Source organism: Morus notabilis, unplaced genomic scaffold (genome assembly GCF_000414095.1).
Source record: "Morus notabilis unplaced genomic scaffold, ASM41409v2 Scaffold57, whole genome shotgun sequence".
Classification (NCBI taxonomy): Eukaryota; Viridiplantae; Streptophyta; class Magnoliopsida; order Rosales; family Moraceae; genus Morus; species Morus notabilis.
In genome coordinates, this window is record NW_010357689.1 from 175,580 (window position 1) to 190,566 (window position 14,987).

At 35.6% G+C, this 14,987-nt stretch overlaps 2 protein-coding genes and 1 non-coding gene across 3 annotated transcripts; 2 read left to right on the plus strand and 1 right to left on the minus strand.

The window, feature by feature from the left end:
- Positions 1-3,206: 3,206 nt before the first annotated feature.
- LOC21401513 (50S ribosomal protein L27) lies at positions 3,207-5,867 on the plus strand. The gene is made up of 4 exons (XM_024174522.1): positions 3,207-3,300; positions 5,059-5,170; positions 5,271-5,395; positions 5,583-5,867. Exons 2-4 carry the CDS (start codon positions 5,089-5,091, stop codon positions 5,817-5,819), a joined length of 444 nt encoding a protein of 147 aa, XP_024030290.1. The 5' UTR covers positions 3,207-3,300; positions 5,059-5,088; the 3' UTR covers positions 5,820-5,867.
- Positions 5,868-6,069: 202 nt separating this feature from the next.
- On the minus strand, positions 6,070-11,342 carry LOC21401514 (transcription termination factor MTERF2, chloroplastic). Its single transcript, XM_024174404.1, has 6 exons — positions 10,663-11,342; positions 9,340-9,748; positions 8,891-9,106; positions 8,526-8,633; positions 7,380-7,654; positions 6,070-7,048 (listed from the first exon to the last, which is right to left on the minus strand). The coding sequence occupies exons 1-6, from the start codon at positions 11,307-11,309 to the stop codon at positions 6,784-6,786; spliced, it is 1,920 nt and encodes a 639-aa protein (XP_024030172.1). The 5' UTR covers positions 11,310-11,342; the 3' UTR covers positions 6,070-6,783.
- A 114-nt stretch (positions 11,343-11,456) lies between these two features.
- On the plus strand, positions 11,457-11,528 carry TRNAQ-CUG. The gene has a single exon. It is a non-coding gene; the product is annotated as a tRNA-Gln (tRNA).
- Positions 11,529-14,987: the final 3,459 nt, after the last annotated feature.

A 14,987-nucleotide genomic window follows, 5' to 3' on the forward strand; every position in this document is an offset into this window, starting at 1 on the left:
CTAATTGCTAGAACAAAAGAACATAGCACAGTGTTTCGCTATGAATGATTAGGGTTTTCATTTTGGGTCTCAAAGTTTGAGGTAGAAGAAGATAATTTTATTTTGGGTTTTTTTATAACATTCTTAAAAATATTTTTCGTTCTTCTTTATTAGTTTTAGGATATTTAATCATTATTTTGCATTTAGTTAGAATTTAATGGTTTTGATTAATTGTTAATTACATGTCATGTCATACTTTCCGTTAAGGTTATAAACAGATTTGGATGAACATGGTATTTTAAATTATTTTCTATACATTAAGAAATACTTTAAATTGTTTTGATAAATTAAGACAATATAGTACATATTTTGAGACATTTATGAAAATAATTCATTTTGATTCGTATGATCTGTTCTTTCAATCTTTGAAAAAGTAATAACAATTTCCCCTTCTTAGAATTTTCATTGGGAAAAGACGTCGAGATGGCCACGTGATATTCTTTTGAGGGTAACATTGTAAAGGGACAATTTGGAGTTAAAAAGAAAAATCCAAATCATCCATTTATCTTACCCTAACTAGTTTGTAATAGTGCCTACGGTACTTCGGTGCTTTTAGTTTTCTAATTAATTGTAAGGGGGAAGATAAATTACTAAATGAGAAATTAAAATCTTATTAAAAGAGAATATTTTTATAAGTAGAAAAGAATAGAAATAGTTTATGCAAAATATAGAAGAATGAAAATACATAAAGCCTATTTTGTGTTAGGTTTGTGATTACCAAAATCGTTCTGCTTGTATAGATTTTGCTTATATACATGATGAGCTAATACATGCCTACATATTTTAAAGCCTTTCGTTTAACAAAGTAACAAAATCCCTATCAATAGATCCAATATACTAACTCTGGAAACCAAGAACATATGATCGATAAAAGGTAATTTACTGGTGGATCATCAGTGGCAATTACTTCTTGGAGTAGGTTAGATACGCAACTTTGTTATAATTGCTTTTTGAACAAATAGTGATAATATTTGTTAATTAAGTCAAATGAGAGAAATAAAGTGAGGAAAAAAAAAACTATAAAGGTGAAAATAACAAAGACAGTGAGAATATGAAAGAGCAGAGAAAAGAAAAATATTATGGCTATAATTAAGTTGAATACATGAGCATGAAATTGTGAAAAGGAAAAAGAAAAGAATAAGGGAGCAAAACGTACAAAGCAATAGCAAGAATTAAGTCCAGAGAGAGAGAGAGAAATATATAAAAAAAAAATGAATAAAAATTGAAGTGTGAGGTGTAAAAAAATAAAGAAAACTATGTGGATTAAACTTGAACCAAACTGAGTGAAAAGAGAATAAGTTCGAAGTTTGAACCAGCAAAGATTAGCAATTTTATTTTACCATTTAGACTTTTTTCATATAATGTGTGAGAAGATAAATAAGCCAAATGGTCTAAATTTAAACCATTAGATCTAAGTCAAGTGAAAAATGAGTAAGGTTGAACCATTAAATTGGTGAGGTTGGAGTACAATTTTTGTATACTCATCCTCTCTTCTTATCTTTCCATTTGTCCTAAAACTCCAAAAATATGTTGCAGATCTTCTTAATGTTTGTTGATATCAGTCACGAGATGAAATTGAGTAGTAATAGAAAGGTTAATTTGATTGGGAAATAAATCGTACCTATCAAAATCCGGGAGCAACAATCAATTTTCGAGGAAAAATGTTAAACTGTCTTCTTTTCTTGTGAGAATGATTGCATTGCCATTTATTAATTAGCAACCTTTGTACATGTTGTTAGAGAGATCGTAATATATCTCTCAATCTTGATATTACAAAATTAAATTAAAACACATTCGAAAATAGTGGGCTGACGCAAGCACGCGCTGCAGCGCGCAGGAGTGTGCGCTGCAGCGCACGGACGCGCTGCTGCGCGCTTGGGCGCCGCAGCCTGCGCAAAACAGACCTCTCGGGTCTGTTTTGCTAGGCTCGCGCGCTGCAGCCTGCGCAAAACAGACCTCTCGGGTCTGTTTTGCTAAGCCCGCGCGCCTCTTGGGCGCTGCAGCGCAAATTGTCGACGGAAAATGTGTTTTAGTGATCTGAAAAGGTCTCGAACCATTGCATCTATTTGTGATATGTTTTCTCACATATCTGAGTACTTATTAATAATATAAATAACTATTTATATAAGTGCATCAGCATATAAAAGATAACCATCAAATTGAAAATGTATCTTTATGTGAAAGGTTGTAACACTTAAAGAGGATGGATGCATCTTTGTCTTTATTTGATGGACTTCAAAAAATACAGATATATTAATTGTTCTGAAACTCAATATTTTTTACTGAATATTGTGTTCAAGGGTTTGTTGTATCTTGGGGGTAATTTGTCATTTAAAACTCATTCGCAAATTTTGAAAAGTGATGGCAAATAAAATCTTAAAGCAAAATATTCCTATATACCTCAAACCCTTTTTCTACTTTTTCTATTATTTTCATCCTTCCAATTCTGAATTTCATCAACACATGATTACATGATTTACATAGGTAAATTTTGACGCTCATTAAGAGTGAAGACGTGACATTTCAAAACTCACTCTGCAGTGATACACGTCAACGATTAGAACAATTTATACAAGTCACCTATAAATACTAAGCTCCACCTACTAATAAAATATCAGTCTTATAATATAAAGTTAATCTTTTGTTAATAATAATGTTTAACTGTATTTTTAAATTGGACTCAACATGTCGCTTGCATGTGCCAAGCTACTAGAATGACAGGTAAGATGCAGGGGTTGGGGTTCGACCAGCCCCGATCTGACTAAAATGTGAACTTTGAGTATCTCGCTCATGGGTACAAACACAAACACAGCAAACCATGACCCTTGGCGCATCTGCCTCCATACCGGCCCTGAAAAACACCACATCCCAAGCCAGACGCCGCCACCGCACACTAATTAAATGAGTAAAATGTGATTTAATGTGAAAATTTTTTACTATAAATAAAAAATTAAATATAATTATTTTTAAAATTTTTTTACTATAATAAAATTTAAATTTTAAATTTAAATCAATAAAATGAATGGAAGTTGGGGCCGAACAAAACAACCCATCAAACTAATTCCCAGAGTCAGCGCCACGTCACCTATCCCCACACGCCAAAAAAAAAAAAAAAAAAAAAAAAAAAAAAAAAAAAAAAAAGACAAGAGAGAGAGGGAGAGGAACAAGTGCACGGTGTCGTTTTCTCTCTCAGCCTTCAGCATCAGGCACAACACAACCCAAAAGCACCTACGCACGCCGCCTCACGCCAACCCGTCTCCGGTAATTACTCCTTTTCAGTTCTGCAATATATTTATGAAAGAATAGGCTTTTGAATTTGTGGGTGTCGACTTGATTGGTTGATTTTTGTGGATTGTGGATTTTCTTTATATTCTTAGTCGTTTATTATTTGATGCCTGTGGTTTAGATTATGTCCAAAGGGGTTTTTAATTTTAATCAATTGCAGATTTTGATTTGATTATGCTAGTCCTCATTTTCTGAAATGTGCGAACTAAATGCTGTGGATTTCTGAATATTTTTACATGATTGAGGCGAACACTGAAAGGATCGCAGTTCTCTCTCTCTTAAGGAATTTCAAAATTCGCACTTAAAAGTTAGTTTTGGCATTACCTGAAAGATTTTTCCACCCCCCACCCCCCAATATATATAGATGTACACACAATCTGCTTTTGTATTGATCATTTCTCTTGCATATCAGATTACTAACCTTAGTGCCGTGTTTTCATTGACAAAAAAAGGGTAAAGATGGAGAATGATGTTCTTCGTAGTCATTTATTCTTAACTAGGGGTTAGCAGTTAGAAATACATTAACTTTTGGGGTCATTTATAAGAGTATAATAAATTAATTCATTGTCAGTTACATCTCTACTGAGAAACCCCAAAACCCCATCTCCAAAGTTCCGTTGCCAACCACAGCTTCCGCCAGCTGCCGTCGTTGCTTTGATTTTCATAGATATTCCTTCAATCTCCTCCTATATCTCTTGAGGCTTGATTTGTCGTTGCACAAATACTCTTTTGAGTTTTTGACTTGTTTATGGCATGTACCTTTTGAGTTTCCTCTTCGTTTTTGCTCTTTACTTATTTCCTTGTTTTTAGAGATTTGGGGATGGTTGATTTTGCCCCAAGCATGCTACTAGCTTCTTCACATTTCTGATAGTTTCTACAGTTTGTTATAGTATCAGTTATTTCACAAGCAGTAACAATTTTGTTGAATATAATCTTGAGAGAAAGACCAACCAAAAAGAAGGGGTGGAACTGGAAATAATTAATGCGAAAAGAGCGTAGAAATAAACTTACAATGTGTTGGAATCTATTTTCTTTGAAAATTTTTGAGGAAACTGAAAATTCTCCAAACGATAATTTTCCCTCTGTGTGTGTGTGTGTGTGTGAAGCTGAAGGAGCCCTAGAAAAAGCCGTTTCAAATCTTACTACTCCAAGTTTAAATTCTGGATTTTCGATTGGATTCTCTTGATCCATACAAAACATTCAAATATGTTGCTGTGGTAAATCTCTGATTCGCGACCAATTTGGGGGTCCAATTTTGTTTGGATGTTGGTCAATTTGACAAGTTTTCATTATTGAGGGGTTTGATTTTTCATTTATTTTGCGCTCATATGTTCGGTGTATATGAAAGGAGTCTGCAGAGATGGTCTGAGTTGGAGTTTAGCTGAAGTTGTGAATTGTGTTCTGGAGTTTTAACCCTTGTTCTTCTCTGTTCTGAGTGTGGGAGAGAATCATGTAAAGAATATGATGAACTAGGTTAGGTGAAATGGAAAGTTAACAAAGGGATTAGTAAAAAATTCATCACTTTAGTTTCAATTGTATGGTTTTTGTGTTTCTTCATAGGAAAGCTTAAGAAAGAGATAGTTGGAATGGTTTATGTGTTTTTTTTTTTTTTGGGAGAAAATTTTCGTTGCATTCGCAAGAATAACATAATCATTTTGGACATTACATGCACAAAAAAGAAAGGCTCTAGGTTGCTGTGTTTAAACTGATTGTTAAGTGGTCATTTTTCTTCAGGATTTGCAAGTTCATCAAGCAATCAACATCATGAACTTTACAGCATCAATATGCAATAGACTAAATCTGAAGCAGCTGGTTTCCAATCCTCCGGTTTACAGCAGTGCTACTGGTGGGCGTTACCTCTTATTCCGTTCCGAATACAAAGACATTTTCAAATCTGTGGTTTACTATTACTGTTTCTAATTGTTATGGTATTGTCCTCAATTTAGATGTCTCTGGAGAAGGATTGAGTTTGATCTTCAGGCGCTGGGCTACCAAGAAAACCGCAGGATCAACAAAAAACGGCCGAGATTCGCTTCCCAAGAATCTTGGAGTCAAGAAATTTGGGGGAGAGGTGAGTGGCTGTTGCTTTGAAATGAAATTAACTTTACAATGGAGTAAAGGCCGGCCAAGTTTTCCAGTTTTAAACTTGAGCCTCTAAGCCGGTTTGGGGAATTTCTTGGATTAAAAGAAAGAAAGAAGTCTGGTGAACTTTTGTTGCTTTAACTTAACATTGTTTTGGTTCCTATTTTGTTATGCAGAGGGTGATACCTGGAAACATTATTGTTCGCCAAAGGGGTACACGTTTCCATCCAGGAAATTATGTGGGCATGGGAAAAGATCACACCCTTTATGCTCTAAAAGAAGGTTTGGTTAAGTTTGAACGACACAAGCTGAGTGGACGCAAGTGGGTGCATGTTGAGCCCAAGGATGGTCATGTGCTTCATCCGGTCTATGCGGATGCTGCAGCGATGAAGAAGATGGAGACTATGGCGTAAAATTTTTTGATAGAGTTTAGTGCCTCTTTTTTTTTTTTTTTTTTTTTTTTTTTTAAGCTCTCAAGTCTCGGAAGAATTGCCATTTTTTTGGTTTCAGATTGATTATCAGAAGCAAATAAAATTAACTCTTCTGCCTAGAGATGTTCCTTTTTTTTTCCCTTCCCCTTAGCCTATTGTCCATTGTTTTCTGTTTATGAATGAACTCTTCTGTGGGGCTAACCATTTGACAAAAATGAAAAGAAAAAAAAAGGGAAAGGAAAAAGAGTATGTTATTAAGCCCAACTGTCGGTAAAATAAGTATTTAGGTTCTATATCATTAACTGTGAAACAAAGTTCCAAACAAAAAAGATGCAGTGAATTCAGGATAGTGTGTTTCATGAACACAAGTATATTATCAGTAAAGCAAGACGGTCTCTTGTGCATCAGCTTATTCTCCCTTCTAGTTCTTCGAACCCATCTTGAATTTGATGATGAAAATCGGTTTTAAATAAGTAATCGTCTTCTTTCAAAAGCATCAATTAGTAACTCATCAGAATCTCCTCAAATCCAAACCAAGTTTGTTTCCTATCTGCTTACTCCTCAACAGCCATATTGTTTGTACGAGAACTCGGTCAATTCCCAATGGGGACTTTTACCAACCAACTCCTCTGGTAACATCTTGAAAAGCTTTCCTTGCCTTCCACAGTAGACATATTAACCATAAACCTGTCTATTACGTTTCCCTAGGCATCGATGTTCATCACCTTCATTTGTTGACCTTATATGAATCATAAATCTTTGGTTTGTGTATTGCAAGAATGACACGGTTTTGTTGGATTATTCTCATCCTTCACTTTGCCATTCTGTTTCAGCGGCAATTACTTCTTTTTTGACAGCTCGAGAACAAGATCCATCATGCAAGCCAAGAGGGCTTGAAGAATTGAACCTGAGGGCAACTTGGCAGATGGAGTTTGAGAATTAGAAATTATGATTCCACCTCACTTTCAGAAAAATCAATGACTGTCCGGTTCACCATAGCGTTATCGCCATCAATCTCCTCAGTATTAAGGGGGTTGTCATTCCTGACACCAGATTCGAATCTGCGGCGTCTCTCCTTTATAGCTTCAATCCTCTGCTCGAACTCTTCATCAGTGCTAGCCAGCATGTAGCGTAGTTTCATACTGATCCTATTCTCTACCAGAATCTTGTGCCTTGGAATAATTCGGCCTTCAAGAGAGTAGCTGAAAAACCTACAAATAATTTCAACTTGGTCATAAAGGGAAAACAAAAATTGGCAGCATTTTAAGAAAACAAATATATCCACACTTTAAATTTGAGAGCAGGAAGAAAGTTTGCATTTGCTCAACGTCTAATTTGGTCAATTGAAAGTGGCAAGCACCATAAAAAATGAGAATGACTGCTACAAACGCTTTGGCACTTTTACGGATTTGACAGCTAGATAGGGGAAGCAAATATTAAGGTGAGGAGCAATTGTACAAAACGAGTGAAGCAGTCAACTAGTCAAGGGAAGATTGGTAAATTCAACTGAAGGTAACAACAGCTATCTGTAATGATTTTTACCTTGGAAATTCAATCACATCTTCCAAAGAGCGGACCATGGTCCTCCGCAAGTAACGATACTTTGGACGGAGGAGATCTACATTGTACCGGAGCAGCATGGGAAAATCAGCAATCATTTCACCCAATTGTCGAAGACGAATGCCAAGTGACAGAAAATATTTTACATTGATCTCGAGCTTATGCACAATACTGCATCCCAAGAGCTCTGGTCCCAAAGCTATAACCTTCCCAATATCCCTCTCACTGACTCCAGCTTTCGTCATCAAGAATATTACCTGTATAACATTCCATTTTTAGTAAAGCACAATCAACCCCTATCTATCGATTTCAGCATAAAAAATGCAAAATAAAGCTTGCAACACCAACCTACAGGGCGTTGTTTAATATTAATCTAGCTCAAATTGCCACAAAAAAAAAAAAAAAAAACACCGGATCTGATTCTGACAAAATAAATTGCGAGAAAAAAAATATATTACAATATTCTCTAAACAACTTGCCAGTAAAGGTCAGTTAGGAAATAAGATTAAGGGCCGTTTGTTTTATATACTCAAACTCAAATCATTAATTCTGCTACGGTGTTTTCTCTCACAAAAAATTTGAATTTCAAACCTCAGAATCACGAATCATGGTTCAAGTATACCTTCCAAACTGGACCTAAATAAATAGAAACTTAAAGCAGGTGCAGTCGATAAAAAATCCTAATTAGTTCCCATTCGTCGTAGTTTTATATCAGACACAGCCTATGAAAGGAAAATTCACTTGTACATCAGCTCAAAAGACAGAATTCTGGGTTGATTCATTGAAACCAACTTCAACAAGATTTTTCATTTGAGTTTTCCAGCTCAAAATCTAGCACATCTAAGGCCACGTTCATTTCACCGATTCGAGTTTTCAATTTTAAGTTTTTACAGTAAAAAGCTCTCAGAAAATATCACATCTAACTTTTTTTGCTACAGTGAAAAGCTCTCAGAAAATGTCACATCTCAGCTTGAATTGAAAACTCAAATCCGCGAAGTGAACGAAGCATAAATCTATCTAACAAATCTAAATGTATGCACTCTCTCTCTACTTTCTTGGAAAAGGAGAGGGAGAAGCTTGGAGGAACAAAGGCAAATAAAAACAGAACTTGAATGAGAAAAGACATACCACAGCCCGGATTTTCTTGTGGAGGCTGTATGTCAGCAGTGGAGGAAACTTTACAAGCATGTTGCCTATAGCATCATCTCGAATGCCAATGTCCTGAAAAAATTGTACCTTGCAAGAGAAACAAATGAACGTCAAATTGTTATCAAGAAGCATGACAACAAAAGCCTTGGAATCTGATTGCATAGTGTGGGTTTTGTATAAATTTCTTATGACTGGAATTCACTAAGTACAACGAAAGAGGGAGGACATGATCCACTTACTCGTACCTCAATCGAAAAAGTATCCAACTAGATTGTTCTATTATACATTCAAAAGTGAGACATTTTGCAAAAAAGTTAAAAAAAATCATTTGCAGTATGTCATACCTTTGGCACTATGGTTGCCTCCAAATCCACGCAGAAAACCATTGGTTTTATAGTAAGCATTCTCCTCATACCATCTCGTGAAATTCCGTGGTAATACAAATACTTAACTAGAGGCTTCCATCTTTCCTCAATGCCACAACCCATCAATTGTGGCTTAAATGCCAGTAATTTTCCAACTTCCTCATGATTAAGGCCAAACTCTTTTAAGTAGCTAACCTAAAACAGAAAGAACAGCATCTCACTATAAGCCTACGCAGATTGGCAAAGTGGGAGTAATCAATAACAACACATCCTGCTCAAATTGACCCCATATCAGCCAAAAGTTGAGAATACTCAATAATATTTAAAAATATTTGGCTGCTACTAACACTTTTACAGGAATGCCTTGATTGGTTCGGAATAACAGCCAACATAATCAGTAAAGGGGAAAAGAAAAGCGAAAGAACTACCTTCTCGTTCATCTCTATAAGAGAATAGTAGCCGAATACCCTGGGATAGTCAAAGACCATTGTGCCAAAATCCTTCTCATTCATGCCCATATCCAAGAAGAACCCCACACGAGCTTCTACTTCTTCCATACTGTAGGACAACAATTGGGGACATCGACTCAACACATAACCCATCCACTCTCTTCTAACTCCATTTCTCTCCAAAAATTCAACAATCTCATCAAATTCTTTGTTCTTGCGTTGGAAAAGATTTTCGCCTGCTTTCAACATTGCAACTCCAACGAATCTCCCCTTGACATGCACCGACTTTAACCACTCAACAAGTCGGCTAATGGACTCTAAATTCCCCTTCGTCATGCAAATGAGCTTAGCAATTTGGGGATACGACAGTGAATTATGCTTCAACCACCTATACAACACATTCATTAATGAAAAAAAAAAGTGTAATCCCCTTCCTTTTTGACGTCAAAAAACAGCCAATCATCAATTCAATCCCAACAAGAATCAAAAGAGTAGAACTGGTGTTTAATTTTTGCCTCATAAAATTACTGCTTTAGGTTTCATGTGGTGACTAATACGCGCATTACTATAGATATTAGAACCAAGAACAAACAAAATATTACTAATAATAAGAAATCCTACCAGTAATGAGTATTTCTTAGCCGTCAAACTTTCAGCAAAATTCCGTAAGCTTAGGATACTATTTCATTCTTATATGTATTTTGATATGACATGATATTTAAAAATTTGCACTACTAGTAGATCCACTGAAAAAAAGTTCCAGAAATAAAAAACACACATGTAAAATCCTTATACATTTCGTGCCTTAAAGCGTCTCCAATGCAGTGCCAAATTAGTTTTTCAATGCTTAGTTTAGTATTTGAGTAGTAAAACCACCCTCCAATACAATGTTATTTTGGTGCTAAATTGGATACATGCTATATTTGATGTCAAATTTAGCACCACGTATTTGATTACTTAATCAAATACTGTCATTTTGAAATTATTTTAATATTAAAAATTTACTTTTACATATATTAAAGCTTAATAATTATGATAACAAGGTAAATATATAATTCAAAATAGCATTTTGTATTAGAGCACAGCACAAAACAAAATAGCATATCAAATATTTTACTTTCACACTATGTGGTGCCAAATATAGCATTGATATTGACATTAACATTGGAGAAATTCCAGAGTTTTAGGACGAGACTTGGTAATGATTGACTTAAATGTAAATTTAAAAACTCCAATAATTAGTTACTGCTTTACGCAATGCAGCGAAACATCAAAATCTGGAAACTTTATTGGACGCCTTACCTGATCAAAGGCACAACTTTGGAGTCCTGAATAACAGTCTTGGCGCGAACGTTGAACGTGGAATCCGAATACTCCGGCAACCGCTTAAGCGACGCCGCTTCAACCATAACGTAGTCAATGAATTCTCCCAAGCTATCCGCCAAATTGGTGGTGTAAGTGATCCCGAATTTCCCCTTTCGCATCGCCTCCTTGAAAATCTCGGCCGTCACCTTCCTCCGAATCTCGATCGCCCTCATTATCATATTCCGATCATCGTCGTCGTCGGCTCGGTCTCGGAAGAAGAGAGACTGAATTGGCGGGAGAGAAGTGGCGACATCGGCATCGCCGGGGGACTGGACGTAGATGGAGCCGGGGAACTGAGGAGTGCGCTGCCGTACGAGGGAGAGCTCAAGGAGTCTCGCTCGCTCCTCCGGCGACACGTGGCGGTGGCGGAGGTCTTCGGGATTCGGGAAGTCCGAGTGTTGCGACGAGTGAGAGAGGTGGCGGAGAAGGAGGGCGGTGGACTTGGAGTTGTGGCGACGGGGGTTGAGATCCGGCGGCGGCGGTGGTTGAGGAGTTTCGTCTTCACGGCGGCGGAGGAGGGAGGCGCGTGGAGAGCGTGGGGGAAGAATGGTGGAATAGAAGTGGCATGGCGGACATGAGAGCATCTTCTGTGTGAGTGAGAGGGAAAAATGGATAAAGTGGCGCCAGTGATAGGGAGGAAGATATCTATCTGAAATTCAGATATATTTTGACCTTTCTCAATATTTAATTTAAGATAAATTAATATATTGGACGCCAAATTGCAAGAAAATGGTCCCATGGTCTAGTGGTCAGGACATTGGACTCTGAATCCAGTAACCCGAGTTCAAATCTCGGTGGGACCTTTTTTTAGTTTTATTTTTTTTTTTACTGTGAATAACCACTAACCTGTTACATTTTTTTTAGGGAACTGTGTGTAACTTCTTCAAGTTTTGGTTTCTCAACAATGTCAACGTGTGACTTGATTTTTTTTTTGGGTATTTATTTTTGGTTTTTTTTTTGGTGTATTTTGTTACATACTTTATGATATTATTCTCTCAAGTTCTGCAGCTGCAACATACTTCTTTCTTTTCTTTCCTTCCCCCCCTCCCTTTTTTTTTCGAGTTTCGGTTTCTCAACAAGTTCTTGGACTTTTTCTTTTAGTTTATTACGAGCTTATTGTTCGCGTGATGCTGTGAAAAGTATTGTTGACAATGTTTTTAATGTAAAAGCAGTTCATAAATGTATTTATATATAAATACGCATAGTATTTTAGTCTAAAATATATTTATGGATACATATATTTTTGTTGTAATCTTTAGATAGAACAATGGAGGTATATAAAATGAGATTACGGATATTAAAAGGGCAGACTATATGTATTTAGTTGATGAAGATAAAAACAATGTGCCGAACAGAAGACAAAGTCAGTGAGAAATTGGTTACTGGATACAAGCGAAAGAAAAAAATAGTCAGATATCTGTAGTTGTATTTGTGGAGCTGTGATGAAAGAGATTGAATTAAAAAAGAGATGGAGTCAAAAATTAACTGAAAAAGTGAGCGATTAGGTTCTATAATTTAAGAAAACTCAAGATAATTTATATAACAAAAGCATCAAAAAAATAGAGACGATAGATATCATTATCAATAGTAGGACGTGGGACAGTATTTAATGAATTGATATAGGAGGAAAAAATATTAACATGGGAAGGGAAAGAATTTAAGAAAATAAAAATAAATAGTAAGTATCAAAGTTGATGGCGGTATTTGTACAAAAGTACTTCGTAAAAGTGACTGTAAGTAAAGGAGAACAGTCAATATGAGAGAATTTAGGAGGAGCTTAATTGATTAAAGAGTAAGGTAGAAAAAGAATTAAAACGATTTTAAGAAGAATAGCAAAATAGGAATCGCCAAAAAAGAGAAAGAAAGAATGACTGCATAAAATTGATAAATGAATAAAATAGATGCACTTGTGGTAGTTATTGTATGAATCAAGCGTGATTTAATTTGTTAAAGTTATAGATATTCATCATCGCTACATGGAAAAATTGATTGAAGATAAGATATGTTAACTAAATGCATGTGTATATAGATGCAAATCAAAAAAGAATGGGGAGTGTCATGACCCCAAGGATAGAGCCGTGATTATTAGGGTTTAATTTAAATTTAACTTAATTAAACTGGACTGTTTAATAAAAATCACAAAAATAAATACATAAATATCAATATAGTTTGCTCCGGAGACTTTCTTTCACAATAATATTTAAAATAGTCCATAAAGTCCAAGAAAAATAGTACAACTCTGGGACAATGTCGACCAATACAGTTTACATACAGAAATATAGTACATCTCAAAATTTAAAACTGTAAATCCGAAATAAACGTACCGCTTCGAATCTCACACCTTCAATCCATTGGCATACACTTGTCACGCTGTAAATCTAAACTGCTAACTCTGGAGGAGGGGTTTAAAACATTGAAAACATAATAAAAGTGAATGGAGGACCCAGTAGGATATAATTTATAAAACTGAATAAATAAATAAGTGAACAAAATGAGAGAGTCAGGCCCGAAATAATCAATCGAAACCAAACAACCTTTTTCTGAAAGGTAAATAAACTGAAATTCCATATTTCAGGCAACCAGCAAGTAATTAAATTACTTGTGACCAAAGCAATGCCTTATTACCACCATAGTGGCCCGTCCGGGTTTCGGGTTCTGCCCCCAAGGATACGATCTCCATATCTTATCTAGGCCATCAGCGGGCTTACTAATTTGCAAGATCTCTTGTCTTAAAAAATCATTCATTAAACTTTCTGAAATAGTTCATTATAATTCCAATAGCTAAAATCAAGCTATGGTGTCAAAAAGTTTTTCTTTTGCAAACATGCCCTTTCTTTAAAACATTTACAAAGCCAAAACTCTTTGAAAACAGGCTAACAAAAAAAGGGATCAGGAATATCATACCTCTCGGATGTCAAACCTGTAGCTAACTTCTTGTCACCCTAACCTCCGCTTTCCTTAAAGCTTTAATACTCAATCTTCTCCACTAACTTTATGACAAAAGCAGTGTCTTACGAAGTATTTCTCATTTCTAAAACGAATTAAGCTCAATCATATTTAATTGTTTCCTATTAGTGTGCCTTGACTCAAATCCAAGTTTCACAAACAATTTTATAATCAGTTTTAGGGTTCTTTAAGGATTGAAATCCAATTCATGGGTTTGGTTTCCTATTTAATTTCAGCTTAAAAATAACTTTTTAAAGAAATTTCAGCAGCATGCCGGCATAAATAAGAAAAATGTCAAACCTGCAATTCAAGCTCAATTTCAAAATAAATTCTCTAGAATCCATCAAAATCAGTTTCCAATCAATTCAACAAGTCTAATAACTCCCAAATTTCATTCAATTCTAACAACAATTATTTAAATCCAAGCCCTAACTCAAAATTATTCAAATCTAACCAAAATCAAACTTTCTCAAGTTTAAATTTCAAATCAAATAGTGGGTTTCAAGGGGTTTTACCTCAAATTAGTTGATGGAGCATTGTTTCCCTTTGTTTCTCCCATTTTCGATTTTTTCTTTCTTTCTTCCCTGTTTCAACAAGGAACTCCAAGAGAGAGAGAGAGAGAGAAACCCAAAGAGAGAGCAAGGGAGAAAGAGACTGAAAGAGAGAGAGAGGTGGCCGGAGAGAGGGAAGGAGTGGTGGCCGGCGGTGAAGGAAGAAAGAGAGAGAGAGGGTTTCCATGGAGAAGAAAGAAGAAAAGGAAAGAAAGAAAGAGAGAGAGAGAGAAAGAGAGAGAGAGAGAGAGAGAGAGAGAGAGAGAGAAGGGGGGCTGGTCTGGGCAGCCATGGGAAGGAAGGAAAGGGAAAAAGAAAAAAGAAAAGAAAGAAAAGAAAAGGAAAAAGAAAGAAAAGGAAAAAATAAAAGAAATAGGAAAAAATAAAAGAAAATATATTAAAATTAAGTGTATTTTCAAAATTTTTGGGGTGAAAATTGAAAAACTGAAAGTAATTTATAAGTCCTTAAAATAACTCAAAAACTTAACATTTAATCACAAGATTAATTAGAACAAATCAATTTTAGGCACACTAATATACACAATTAACATAAATAAACATGTTTAGTTCTAGAGGGCGTTACAGCTCTACCACTCTTAAGGAATTTCGTCCTCGAAATTTAAGCTTACCATAGGATATGAACAGGTATGGATATCGTTCTTGCATCGTTGCTCCCAGTTCTCACGTCGCTTCCTCAATGCCATGGTGTTGCCACAACACCTTCATTAGCGGAATCTCGCCACGGCATAAACTCTTCATCTTCCG